The sequence below is a fragment of the Zootoca vivipara genome, chromosome Z2, assembly GCF_965207765.1.
Source record: "Zootoca vivipara chromosome Z2, rZooViv2.hap1.1, whole genome shotgun sequence".
In the NCBI taxonomy this organism is placed as follows: Eukaryota; Metazoa; Chordata; class Lepidosauria; order Squamata; family Lacertidae; genus Zootoca; species Zootoca vivipara.
This window is the reverse complement of record NC_142585.1, coordinates 11756863-11771519: the sequence shown is the minus strand read 5'-3', so window position 1 is coordinate 11771519 and position 14657 is coordinate 11756863. Positions and strand designations below refer to the sequence as shown.

Here is a 14657-nt window from a genome sequence, read left to right as displayed (position 1 = left end):
GGCCAATCTGCCAGTGATGGGCCTTGGGATCTCATACTTCAGTGGTAATTCAGCACCAAATTAATTCCAAAATTATTGTACTCTTAACTGTATTCTAAATCAGGCTCTGCATCCAGTGTGACCAAACCAGTCACACTCCCCTACAGTACATCTTTCTCTGCAACTGCCCTGCTTCTCTCCCTCCCTCACTGCCCGTTCATTTGCCCTTTCCCTCTGGACCCAATCTGTATCTCTGGACATAAAGAAATAGCAAGACAACCAAAGCCTTCTGTTAGAAACACAGGGAGTTGTCTTATACTGAGTCAGACCATTGGGTCCACTTAGCTCAGTATGTCTACGTTGGCAGGAGCTCCCCACCGTTTCAGAGTGGGCTTCTCCCAGCCCTACCTGCAGATGCCAGGGCTTGAACATGGGGCATTCTGTATGCAAAGCAGATACTCTGCCGCTGAGCGATGGACCTGTCCTTGCTTTTGGAAATGCTTGTGTACTTAGAGAACAGCAGAAGAACAGGGAGCTGCTGCAGCAGCAAGGAGTTGGCTCAGGGTCGGGGAGGAGATTCAAGGGTCAGCAGCTGCCCCTCTGTTGTGGTGTAGCCTTAAGGCAGATTCCCTACTGTGCCAACTTCTGAGGCTAGTTGTGGGAACAGGACATACATATTGCAGAAGAGAAGAGGGTTTTTTTTTTAAGAAAGAAAGAAAGAAGTCATACTGGATATTAACAAATCAAATCAGCTGTTAGTTCAGAGTTAACTTGCTGCTAATCTGGTTGCGTTCTTCCTCCTCTCTTAACAAATTAACTGAATGAGGTTTTCCCTTGCCGTGGGTTTTCTTATTTGCCACACCCTATTGGAGAATGTGAGGAACTACTTGCTGCTTGCAAATGTGAATTCGTGTCCCTTTTCTCAAAGATCACCAAGAGCATTCCCCACATTTAACACACTTAGCCTTGATAACACAACTGGTGTGGTCCCATCAGAAAGGAGTAAATCTTCGGACTTAGAGATGCCGCAGGAGAGGGGGCGTGAAACAAGAGCACTCTCCCCTCCTGCAGTTTTCAGGGCTGAAGCAGCATTACTTCATTTGACCAGGAAGGCAGAGCATAGCCCTCATGGCTAGTAGCCATGGATAGTCTTAGCCTCCAAGAATTTTTCTAATCCTCTTCTGTGACGATTATGTGAGTGAGATGGGCCTTTATGAACTACAGGACCTCTGTGGTGTGTCTTTGGCCGGCCAGCCACCAATATACCCAGGAGGTCACTGGTTTGAGTCCCTCAATGGGCAAAGCATTACTTCTCTCTGCTGCCTTGGAGGGGAAGTGCTATAGCTCAGTGGCAGAGCACTTGTTTTTCACACAGAAGAGCCCCAGGTTCAATCCTCAGCATCTCCAAGTAGGGCTGCCTGAAATCCTAGTGAGCTCCTGCCAGTCAGTGCAGACAGTGTTGAGCTAGATGACTAAGTGGTCTGCCTTGGTATAAGGCAGCTTCCTATTCTCTTATGTAGAGGGGAGTGCTAGATCTAATGTTTTGCTAGGGTATATTTTAGTTGAGTGTTGGGTGAAACTTTTTGGTAGAGCAACTACAAGACTTAACTATCTAGAGCAGCGATGGGGAACATCAGGTCAATGACTGGTTTCTCCCAGGCCACATACCCCTTCCCAGCCCTGTTGCTTACCCTCCTGGAATACTTTTGCCTGACTGGAATGTGTCCTGGAACTCGAACCATGTTTCTTGTTTGCCCAGATGAAGGATAGAATGTAGATTTAGAGCACTTGCTCTGTTCAGTTTTGCCTCTGACGCTGGCCACCTCTGGACTGTGGCTCACAAAGTTAGGGAATATGTCCCTCAGGCTGAGAAAGGTTCCCCACCTCTGGTCTAGAGGGCTGGTGGGCTGTCCTTTACAGGAGATTTTTCAAGAATGGACAGCTACACAGTGGGGGTCTGTTCTAGATTTCCTGCACTGAGTTGGGAAGTCAGGATTTTAGGAAAGTGACGCAAACCTGCACAATTTGTGACTCGCCAACCTGAATACAGCCTGCTGGACACATATAGTCACCCGCTAAGTTCTTGGCAATTCCCCTTATTTTTGCCTTTCCTGGCATGCTTGTTTCTCAAGCCTTTGGTGGCAGGATGGGTTGATTTGGGCCAAAGGGAAAAGGCAGGTTTAAATGAAGTTTCAAAATGTCTACTTCAAAGTTATGTGATCATTTAAACATGATTACGACTGAATACAGCCTTTCTTTTGCCAAGGAGCATAATACAGGTACCCCATCTCTTGTGATAGAACCCACAAGGCTTTTTGCACTTCAAAAGAAAAAAATTAGGCAGGGGAGCAACAATAAAATTAAGGAGCTCTATTTTGGTTCGTTGTACATATGCAAGGACACTAAGAAAGATCATTTCCTGGAAAACCAATGGCAAAGTCCTAAATATGTTTATATACATGCTTAATGTTATTTGTATGCTACCTTTACACAATTCAAACCATGCTCAAGGTGGCTTACAACATTAAAGCAATATATAACTACAACATAATAAAAGCAGTCGTAAACAATAAATAAAACATTTAAAATACTGTAATTCTTTATACGTAGGGCTGCCTCTGAAAACGGTATGGTAACTTGAGCTGGTGCAGAATTCTGCAACCAGGTTGCTCACTGGCACAGGTCGGTTTGAGAATATTATACCAATTCTGGCCCAAAAGCACTGCTTCTGGGTCCAATTCACAGCACTGTTTTTACCTATAAAGCCTTAAACGGCTCAGGACCGCCATACTTCAAGGACGTCCTTTCCTCATATGAACCAGTTCGATCCCTGCAATCATCCCCTGAGGGCCTTCTTTGTGTGCCTCCTCCATGAGAGGTCCGGAGTGTGCCAACACAAGAACTTTTCTGCAGTGGCTCCCCGTTTGTGGGGTGCTCTCCCCAGGGAAGTTTGGCTGGCGCCTTCGTTATACACCTTTAGGTGACAGGCAAAAAATGTTCCTATTCAAACAAGCCTTTGGGCTGATTAACATCTTATATCCCTTTTTAAGGTGTTTGTGGACAAGCGGGGGAGGTAGGTTTCAGTTTCTTGTTACGGTTGTTTATCTTGTGTTTTGTGTTTTTATGCTATGAATTGCCTTGAGTTCTACAGATGAAGGGCAGTATACTAAGTTAATAAAAATAAATAAATGAAAATACACAAACAAACAGAACAATTTCCACATAAATCGCAACAAGAACTAAAATAAAGATATAAAAACCATGAGCAACAATCCTCCAGCAAACTACACCCCAACACAAGAGTCTGTTCAGCAGCCTCAGCTTTTGTAGCTGGAGTCAGTCATGGCCCTGTCCTCCCAAGCTAGGTAGGAAAAGCCTGCAAGGCAGGAAGCAGGTCTTCCAGGACTCACAGCCAATATGTTTACTCTGAAGGAAGTCCCACTCCCCTCAATGGGTCTTACTGCCTAGTATGTTTATTTATATTTGCAGCATTTGATGCCGTGACCCCTAATCCTGGGACCTTGCAGTGTGCAATGGAGGTCTCTCTTGAGTTAAATTATCAGCACCCTACTTGGGCACTCCCAGCTGGAGGATATAGCTCATTTGCAGACTCAGAGGATGAGTCCCTTGCTCCACTTCCCCAGCTTTGCAGAAATCAAAGAAAGGAAAACAGCATGATAACATTTAAATAACCTAGGCAGCTGGTCTAGGGAGGCAGAGTAAGCCACATTAGCAACCTGCGTAACCCTTCCTTTGAGAATAGCCTCCCGCCGGGACAACTCTTCAAGCTGCTTTTGAAGACGGAAACATTTCCTTACACTTGGAGCTAACCAAGGTCCTGTTTTTCTTCGCTATCTATGCAAAGAGTGCTTGCTTGTGGCTAGACTTTAGCTGCTTGATGTGATTTTGTCCTGATTTGACCTGCTTAACTGAACTGGCTTTACCTGCCCTGGCTTGACTTCCCCAGATGCTAACCAACTCCCCTGTGAACATCAAACACTCCCAGAACAGGGTTCTTAAGCACCCAGAATTTTCTAGAGGCCAGAGTTGGTGATTACTGGACACCTACTCTCTGCAGGAAATGGGATGTAAATGGCCACGTTCTTTTGCTGATGGATTAAATATTCATAGTCTGCAAACAATCAATGCAATATACATGACTTATTCTGTCATATTTAGAGTCATTTGACTTCAAACACCCAGCGATGTGGCCTGGAACACTTTCTGCTGCTGTATTTTTCCAAAGAGAGTTCTCAGAATCAAGTGCTTCATAAAATTAATAAGTAACAATGGCTGTGGGCAGACAATCAGATCTCTGCTTAATAAGCCGAGGCAGGAATGAGCCTCTTAGTTAATGGCTTGCAAACAATGGTGTTTGATCTGGAAACTGCCATTACTGCAGAATGCTGCAGCTGGGTTACTGAGACCTTGTCAGCACATAACACCTCTGCTTAAAAATGTGTGCTAGTTGCTGTACATTTGTTACCAGGCCAAGTTCAGAGTATTAATATTATTATATAAACCCCAGCTTGGGGCCAGTTTACTGGAGAAATCAGCTTACCCTATATGTGCCTACTCAATTGCATCAATCTGTAGAACTGGCTCTACTTACAGGTGCCACATAATATTCATTCCACCCTTGTAAAACAACAACAACAACAACAACAACAACAACAACAACAACAACAACAACAACAACAACAGTCTTTTAGTAGAGCAGTGTCTACACTTTGGAACTCCCTGCTTGAGGACATTAGGCTAGTACCTTTGCTGTAGTCTTCTTGGTGCCTGCTAAAAACATTTTTCAGTGGTCAAGCCTATTCAGACACGTGCCGTTAAAAGGAAACATACTTTAACCTGTTTTTACCTTATTGAATTATTTTGCCTAATCAAATATTTCTGTTCAGCTAAGTTATGATTATTTCAATAACTTGAAAAATATATATACTGTACACAGCATGTAAGATTAACATGGCATCCTTAAAAAAACACCGGTTTACTAAATTCTAAACTAAATTGCCTTGAGTTTAGGGCAGTGGGATTCTTCCAGTTCAAAATGTTCTGCATGAACCACACCACTGCAAAAGTCAGCTTTTATTCTAGTTTTTGCCCGGTTCATTCAACAGACTTTTAACTTGGTTTATTTCACAGAGGGCCACAGATTCAGTTTTAAGAGACCATAAGTGCAGACATTGGGATGTGGGTGGCGCTGTGGGTTAAACCACAGAGCCTAGGGCTTGCTGATCAGAAGGTCAGCGGTTCAAATCCCTGTGGCGGGGTGAGCTCCCCTTGCTCGGTCCCTGCTCCTGCCAACCTAGCAGTACGAAAGCATGTCAAAGTGCAAGTAGATAAATAGGTACTGCTACAGTGGGAAGGTAAACAGCGTTTCCGTGTGCTGCTCTGGTTCACCAGAAGCGGCTTAGTCATGCTGGCCACATGATCTGGAAGCTGTATGCCAGCTCCCTCGGCCAATAATGCGAGATGAGCGCGCAACCCCAGAATTGGTCACGACTGGACCTAATGGTCAGGGGTCCCTTTACTTTCCCCCTTTACCTTAAGTGCAGACATTAACTTTTGTTGTTGTTAAATTCAGATTTTATTTTTAAACCAGGGTATTTTAAAGAGATGCCTAACAGAATTTTTAAATAAAAAAATAGGTTTATTTATTAAAAAATAATGACTAACCTGCCCTGTGTGGTGGATTAATTAGTTCGGTGGATTATAAACTATGCTGGCTTGTTGAAAACTGAGCACGTACCATTGCTCCTGGTATTCTGCAAAGTGTCCTTGAGAAGCTATTGATGTCAGGAAGGTGATTCAAAATTTGTTTGTTTTTATGCTGGATTCGGATTAGGGCCATAACTTGCGTCCTTAGTTCAACTCTTGGAACTGCCTTGGTGGGGATTTGCAAGAGTGCCAGCCTTTTATATATTTCTGTAGGGTTGAATCTTATCTGCACTGTTCCCAAATCTGTTCAAGAGGGTTGGGAGAACCCAGGGCAGATCAGGGGCTGGGGTGATATGGGTGGAAGAGGAGGAAGGGACACACTGTTCTCCAAGCAAAAGTAATTCTGTTTGTGCAATGACTAAGGCTACAATCACAACATTTATGTTATACGGTATACTAAGCTTGGATACTAGAACAATAGGCAGGTAGGATCCTAGAATGCAACAACCTGATTGGCCTGCAGGAGCAGCCCAATCAGGCTCCAGGAGGGAAACATAATCAACCAATCAGACTGTACTCTTTGTGCAAATAATGTATATAAAGCCTAAGAGGTTTTTTTTTGGGGGGGGGGGTGTTGTTCAATCATTGTTCCTATGAGCGAAAATAAAGAGCATGAAAACACTACTCGACTCTGAGTATAGTTCAATTTAAAACTCAGTAGTACCACTTTTAGCCTGTAATAGCTTCCCGCAAAGAATTCTGGGTACTGTAGTTTGCTAAAGGTGCTGGAAGTTGTTAGGAGGCTTTTACTCCCCTCCCGGCACTATAATTCCCAAAGTGCTTTTAACAATCCCTTTTCACAAGGAACTCTGGGAATTGGAACTGGGAGGAATAACTCTCAGCAGGCTTATCAAGCTACAGCTCCCTTTAGAGGAAGGTCATGACTGTTTAAAGTGGAATCATAGTGTTTTAAAGATATTATGCGAATGGGGGGTTCTTTCTTGTGGGAATTAAGAGCTTCCTGCTTCTCCTGTTGTTATATCCTGGGAACAATATGTCCAATAAAACACTGCCCTCATGGACAACCTTCCGGGGACCACATGCCAGTGCTGGCCAGGGCCAAAGGCAAAAAGGTGGGAGGGGCAACAGATGTGGCTTTTAGCTTTGTATATTCACAAAGAAGCCAGTGGTTTCTGTGCCCACTCATCTATCCATTCTCCATCCAGGCAAACACTTCAAGGACACCTTCCAAGCAGGTGTGTAGCCAGTGAGATATGTGGCCCAGGGAGAAGGCATGTGTTGGGAAGAGTCTTGAGGTCCAGATGGAGAAGCTTGGAAGACTGCATTAGAATGTAGTTCAATCCTCCTTGGACAATATTTCCTCCTACCCACACAGGTCATCTTTGACAGGTGGGCAGGACGACCCACCTGCCAATCACCCAACAACATTGTGATGTCAGATGATTGACAGGTGGCCAAAACGTTTCCCCACCCCTGGGCTAGACAGGTGGACCAATAGCTTGGCCTGTGTTCTTGGCAACTTCCTGTGTTCTTGATATGGTATCTCATGATACCACCAAGAGAACTGAAACTGAATATGATGCATATGGGGAGAGGGTATACTTTGCTACTCAACGCTGATGGAATTAGCATTTTTTTTGCATATGTATATATGTGTGTGTGTTTTAGGGTCTTTCAATAGAAGAAAAAGAAATTCCCTCTACGTAACGGTGACTCTTCTCATTGTGTCTCTGTTAATTCTTACGGTTGGTCTTGCTGCCACGACAAGAACGCAAAATGTGACTGTTGGAGGTTATTACCCGGGGGTTATTGTAAGTATAGAACTCCTAGGTAGGTCAAGAAGCCGTGTTGCTCCCGCCCAAGTCCCCGCAAACCTTCCAAATTGATTAGAATGTCTTAAGTGTTAATCTCTGCTCATTTGCTTTCTGCCTTCATTGAATGTTTTGTTTCCTTGAGGCTTTCCAGATTTTGTTGGAAAGCAGCTTCCATCCTTCCTCACCATTGGCCATGCTGGATGGAGCTGGTGGCCTCAAAGTCCAACATCCTATGGAGGGTCATGAATTCCTTACTTCTGCCTTAAAATATGGGAGGTGGTGGGTGGTGAGCCTGGTCCACACATGCATGCTCATCACTGGATGACTGCAACACGATTACTTGTATGTGTGGGCATAACACCCTTGAGCCTATGGCTTCCATATGGAGATCACATTCAGTGGCAAATCATTTGGGACTGGTTCACACAAGAGTATCTACCCCTGATAGGAGGAGTGAAGGAGCTGTGGCCCTCCAGATGTTGTGGGGCTCCAGCTTCTATCATCCTTAGCCAACAAGCTCAGTGATAAGTGACACTGGGAATTCAGTAACATCTGGAGGGTCTATCCTTGCTCTACAGATTGCTGTTCACTTGATGGCTGGTAGCTGAATGTCTGACCTGACTCCGCTGGGTAGTGTTGGGAGTGAAGTGATATGGATGTTCTGTCTGTGATGTTAGGCTTGTGGTGGCTCCCTTATGGATGCAAAGGTCCCCTTGGTTATCCAGTGAGAAATATGTGCCCCTGAACAAGTCCATAGTCTGTCACTTAGTGCTTGATCCACCAAATGTGTGACCCACCCCCGTTGACAATGTGTTTCACTTGACTTCATATGAAAGTTGTCTCTGTGGCTGTTTAATTGAGGGCTCACACCTGCAGCTTAGTGCCACATCACACATGCACGTGAACTAGTGTTATGCTCATAACTGGAACTAATGGTGAAAACTGAGTATTTGTGCTAGTCTCCCAATGACTTCCATTGGTGGTGAGTAGATCGACCCCATGGAAAAAGCCTCTATGTTCCTGTGCTGTGGGATTCAGGTGTGCAGTGAATGCATGCTCAACTTCCTCCAAAACTGCAACATCAATGCAGAGGAAAGATCACCCACGACTACTGGAAGGGCCTAGTCTTCTGGAGCAAGAAAATGCAGAAATGCCTCTAAACCCATGTCTGCAATCGCACCAAGGTGTGATTCACAATTAACTGCTGCAGGCTCATCTGTCATATTTATGCCCCATCTCACTTATTGAGGTACATAAAATAATGGAGGCTACATAGTTGGTTCCAGTCACTTGGAGGAAACGTAGCTGGAAGCTGCATTTGGCTGTAGCTAACTGGCCAGCCGACACCCATTTGGAGGCATGCAGCTCCCCTTCACATGCTACAAGTGCCCCACAAACAAGTCTTAAATCTGCTGCTGTTACGTGTGAGCTATTCCTCTGATGTCACACTGAGGACACAAGACAATGGCCTGGTACATCCATACATGACCCAGCCTCCATTGCTCAGCCCTTCAGTACTATGACCAAGGTGCTTTACAGCTGAACATGTGAACCAATCCCATGAAAACATGTTGGATTTGTGTGGTGTGGGGTGCTACAAAAAATTCTGGTTCTGGTGTTAAATTATCTATGCTGAACCGTTTGTCCGTGTTTGCCTTTGATGTTGCATGTCCTGCACCATGCTTGTCTCTATTAGCCCACAGAGTGCCTTGCTGCTTAACTTATATCTGCTGAATTTGTAGCGCATCTCTGCCCATAGCTGCCAAGTTCTCCCTTTTTTTAAGGGAAATTCCCTTATGCTGAATAGGCTTCCTCACGAGAAAAGGGAAAACTTGGCAGCTATGTCTCTGCCATCTGGATTTGTTTTTAGCGAGCTGGCTCAGAATGCAAAGTGTCCTGAGATAGCTTAGTACATATGAGAACTCAGAAAGCCTGTGTTGGATTTGCCCAGTGCATGCTTAAGATAGTTGTGTCTTTGCAATGCACACTCTATCTTTTCTGTATCTCTTCTGGGTGTAATACACCAACCCTTTTCAGAAGGGATCTTCATTCTGCTATTATAATATTGAAACACTTTCTGCTCTCATTTTTCTCATCAGAATGTTGGAAAGTGATCCCGTCAAAAGGGCAGAGTCAGAATATCTACTCCTCTGGCCCCTTAAATGTCAGTCCATGCAATCTTGGCTGCAGGATAATGTAGGTGCACTGCGGAGCAAATACTCTCATTTCAGCTGGAATGATTCAAAATGTCAGTACACGGTACAAGACCGTGGACCTTTCCACTCTGATCTCTAGGTTGCAGAAAGAAACCATCAAGCTAGCAAGTGTTTCTTAGCTTAGCACACTTTGGGTTGGTTCACATGTGCATTGCCTTATTTCTCACAGTTGAATGTGTAATTGTTTCCGATAGCAGACCATTTGCGCTTTGTAATGTTATCTCCCTGGCATGTAAACCTCTAATGTCTTGTTCACACATGCAAGCCTGATGCTGCAATCCTAATGTGTATATGAATTGGCATTTCAGAGAGAGTGTGAGCTGATTTTGTAGCCTGGTAGTGACACCAGAACTTGAGGTTGACACACTTAAAATGGGTTAAGGCACTCTGTGAACCTAGCACAAGAAACCCACTTAAAAATAAAAACATAGAATTTTTTGTCATTTGGAAAGTGATGAGGAAATGCATTTAAAAGTGTGGGATGAACAAATGACTAGTGGGAAGATGTGTAAACACCCCACAGGGAAGTCAGGATGAATGCTCATTGTCTTATAACAATAATTATAATTTGTCCCACCAACAAATTGGAATGACTGCTCAGTATAGACCAGATATATGGCCCTTCCAGACATTCTGTTTATTGAGCATTCATGATTATTTGTGCTCATGAAGGTGCTGGGGCAGTTACAAGTCATCCCAGATTCCCATTTGCACCTGCAAAAGTTTCAGTTTCAACTGGTGCATGAACTGTGGCTTCCTGCCGAAGTCCTGTAATTTTTCATACAACAAATGCTCCTTTGCCCCGTTTCTGTTGCAACACTGCAGCGCAAGTGTGCCCCTCCAGATGGCAGTAATGTGGTCATGTTGGGGAAGCATCAAAGAACTACCAAAGCATAATGATGTTTGGGAGGTTCAGTCGGAATCCATCGCCAGTGCATGATTATTGACATGTTGCAGAAGGCATCCATGGGTGACTGGGGGTGAAACACTAGTCTGGACGAGCCCTTGGTCTAACCACCATGTAAGCATTCTGCATGCAAATAAGGATGAATGCTCAAAGAGGTTCTCAGGAGGGGCCATATCTGGGTATCTGTGCTTTTGCTACCTGCTTAGGTCTCGTTCCCATGCTAACCATGCATATGAACCAGCCCATAATGTAATCAGTACTCTACAGAATAAACTGCTGCATTAAATCAAGGATGGGGACTCTGTGGCCTTTCAGATGTTTGCTCCCCTCAACCCTAACCATGAGGCATTCCAGCTGAGGCTTGGAAAGCTACAGATTCCTCACCCCTGTATTAAACAGTTGTATTACACAACATATTGTTTAATTCCATTATAATATTATCTGTTAGTACTCTAAAGTCCACTGTTACTTCCTGCCAGTGTTTAATAAAATCATAGAAACAGATCTGGAAGTTATCCCATCCAGTCTTATGGATCATTCATGTACTGTAACACTTCCACAGCTTACAGCTGGGAAGGGGAACCTGTGGCTTCCCAGATGTTGCTGGACTTGCAACTCGCATCAGCCCTAATCAGCATGCCCAGTGCTTAGGGATGACACGAGCTGTAGCACAGCAACATCTGGAGGACCACAGACTCTCCACTCCTGCCCTACAGTGAGCCACCATTCTGTCCTATTCTACCATGATTGGGAAACAAAATGCTGGAAGGAGTTGTGTGCACAGATAGAAGTAACTTCATTCTCAGTTGATTGACTCCCAACCCCTGCAGCTGGAATCACTAGGAGCAAACTTAGTATCCACTCAGTGACATCAACAAGTACATCTCATTTTCCTCCCTGCCGCATCTGCTACTGTTGGGAAAGTGAGGTGCCACATTTGAGAACATTTGCAACAGAGAAGAATAAAACCACCCCTTGACACAGGGGTGCCCTTAATAACACTTCGTTCCTTCAATCATTTCCCATCTGTCATCCATCATGGGCTTTTTGCTAATTTATTGCATTAAGAGTATTTTGGCACTTATAAGCTCTGGCGGATGGACAGCTCCCTAAGCAACCACTGTGACCTGACATCCTGACACAAATGACCCAGGTTATGGGTAATTAGATGCATAGGCAGATGGAATCCATTCCTGAATTCAGTGTTCTCTGACCAAGGATGATGTGCTAGTGCAAGGGCGAGAATAATGGTTGCATAACATGAAGTCCAGTGCAACAGTTGTGCTAGCAGAATCCTGTTATGCAACAGGATGTATTGGGGCAACAGCAGTCTATTCTGCAATCAGGCATGAGAACCACGCTGGCTTGCTGCACCACATCCTGTGCCAAATATTACACCAACGCAACTAGTGCACCACTAAGGGACTCTTACTTAGTGCTACGTTGAATTCTTCTCCCCGCCCCCATCCATAATCACTAACTATATAGAGGAGGACAAGACAAGGCAGTCCATCACAATTGGGGTGAATAAGCGACTTGCACTGTCACCTCACTGAACAGAAGGTTGCATATGTCTACAGGAATCTTGGCTGCCCTGCAGTCTTAATTCTCAAGTAGCAGTGGTGTTTACTAATCAGCACATGGTCAGTGCCAACAGGTGCACATACGCCATGTGTTTATGCTCATCAAGACATGTGTGAACTGTTTTAGCGAGGAGGAAGCATTTCTTCCTTGGCTGGTATGAAAACCCTGTCTGTGACAATTAACTAGTGATTGCACGTTTATGCATGCAAGTTATTGCTTGATGAGAGGATAGAACGGGATGAACCATGTTATGATATATTAGTTTCTGCAAAGAGGTCTGCAGAATCCTCCTCTTCTTTACAACCTCATCCTTTCCTACTCTTGCACCCAGAGGTCACAAGTTGAGTATCAGAAGAGCTGTTTGAGGCAAGCACTTGGCTCTGTTCTGCTGTGTTGCCCCTAATACCTGGCATGTCTGTCTTTCTGGGTTCCCAGTAAACAGCAGCTTGTGTAGCTGGGCTGATTAAAGCTGTTCTCATCCTGTGGAAGCAGCATCACAGGTAGCAATAGCTGTTGCTTTGGTGCAGGAAAAAACCAAAAATTCTGCCAGGGATGGGATAGTCTTTATGCTAGTGCGAGATCCATGTGATGGCTCTGAGATTGGTGGTGCTTGCCAACTACATTCATTAAGCAGGTAGAATAAGTGATGTATAAATAAGTCCTTGACTCAATCGGAAGTTGGCCTCAGTTGGCTACTCCAGTTATGTCAGACATTTGCAAGACCATTGCTGCATTATTGCCGTCAACCTGCATTAAAATTTATTTTTGCATGCATTTTGCCTAATTTCTAAAAGCTCCTCTTTATTACATGATTTCAGGAACTTCCACTGGTAAAGATCAGGAATACTGTTGCAATATTTTGGCGATTCTGGTTTTTTGTTTTGTTTCTTTTTTTAAAAAAATCCTCAGATTTTTAAGGCTTCTGATTGAATATGTGGTGTGTGGTCTCCTTCAAACCCCTCCCCCCAACCCTGGTTTCTAATTCTGCATATGTACTAAATGGTTAAAATTTATGACTTCTAAAAGATCTAAAACATTTTTTAAAACCTTGCCTTTCAGCTTGGCTTTGGGTCATTTCTTGGAATTATTGGATCAAATTTGATTGAAAATAAAAGGCAAATGGTAAGTTTTCTAACAGTTGTAAAGTTACTGTCAAGTTAAATGTTCAGTATTGCTCACACTGATTGGCAGCAGTTCGCCTGGTATCTCAGGCAAGAGTCCTTCCCAACCCTACCAGGTGGTACCAGTAACTGAACCCAGGACTCTCTGAGTGCAAAGGGTGTACAGCACTCTGTCACTGAGATACATGGATTCACCTAATGAACATTGGAAGCTACCTTAGACCACTGGTCCCCATCTACCTTGGTAATGTCTGCTCTGACTAGCAGCAGCTCTACAAGGTCTGAAGGGGTGTTGTTGTTTAGTTGTGTCCGACTCTTCGTGACCCCATGGACTGTCTTGCACTGCCTCCCGCAGTTTGGTCAAACTCATGTTCGTAGCTTCGAGAACACTGTCCAACCATCTCATCCTCTGTCGTCCCCTTCTCCTAGTGCCTTCAATCTTTCCCAACATCAGGGTCTTTTCCAGGGAGTTTTCTCTTCTCATGATGTGGCCAAAGTATTGGAGCCTCAGCTTCACGATCTGTCATTCCAGTGAGCACTCAGGGCTGATTCCCTTCAGAATGGATAGGTTTGATCTTCTTGCAGTCCATGGGACTCTCAAGAGTCTCCTCCAGCACCATAATTCAAAAGCATCAATTCTTTGGCTATCAGCCTTCTTTATGGTCCAGCTCTCACTTCCATACATCACTACTGGGAAAACCATAGCTTTAACTATACGGACCTTTGTAGGCAAGGTGATGTCTCTGCTTTTTAAGATGCTGTCTAGGTTTGTCATTGCTTTTCTCCCAAGAAGCAGGCGTCTTTTGATTTCGTGACTGCTGTCACCATCTGCAGTGATCAAGGAGCCCAAGAAAGTAAAATCTCTCACTGCCTCCATTTCTTCCCCTTCTATTTGCCAGGAGGTGATGGGACCAGTGGCCATGATCTTGGTTTTTTTGATGTTGAGCTTCAGACCATATTTTGCGCTCTCCTCTTTCACCCTCATTAAAAGGTTCTTTAATTCCTCCTCACTTTCTGCCATCAAGGTTGTGTCATCTGCATATCTGAGGTTGTTGATATTTCTTCCGGCAATCTTAATTCCGGGTTGGGATTCATTCTGTCCAGCCTTTCGCATGATGAATTCTGCATATAAGTTAAATAAGCAGGGAGACAATATACAACCTTGTTGTACTCCTTTCCCAATTTTGAACCAATCAGTTGTTCCATATCCAGTTCTAAGTGTAGCTTCTTGTCCCACATAGAAATTTCTCAGGAGACAGATGAGGTGATCAGCCACTCCCATTTCTTTAAGAACTTGCCATAGTTTGCTGTGGTCGACATAGTCAAAGGCTTTTGCATGGTAGTCAAT

At 44.2% G+C, this 14657-nt stretch overlaps 1 protein-coding gene across 3 annotated transcripts in view; it reads left to right on the top strand.

Moving 5' to 3' along the window:
* The window catches only part of TMEM255A (transmembrane protein 255A), a 30035-nt gene that overhangs the window by 1652 nt on the left and 13726 nt on the right, over nt 1–14657 (top strand). Inside the window, exons 2-4 of one of the 3 annotated variants that reach the window (XM_088664494.1) lie at nt 7436–7478; nt 9581–9677; nt 13248–13310. In XM_088664494.1, the coding sequence (XP_088520620.1) occupies nt 9582–9677; nt 13248–13310 (159 nt within the window). In that variant the 5' untranslated portion in view covers nt 7436–7478; nt 9581. Of the gene's footprint in view, nt 1–7335; nt 7479–9580; nt 9678–13247; nt 13311–14657 lie in introns of all 3 variants that reach the window. The other 2 variants (XM_035113785.3, XM_088664495.1) reach the window with 2 other exon arrangements.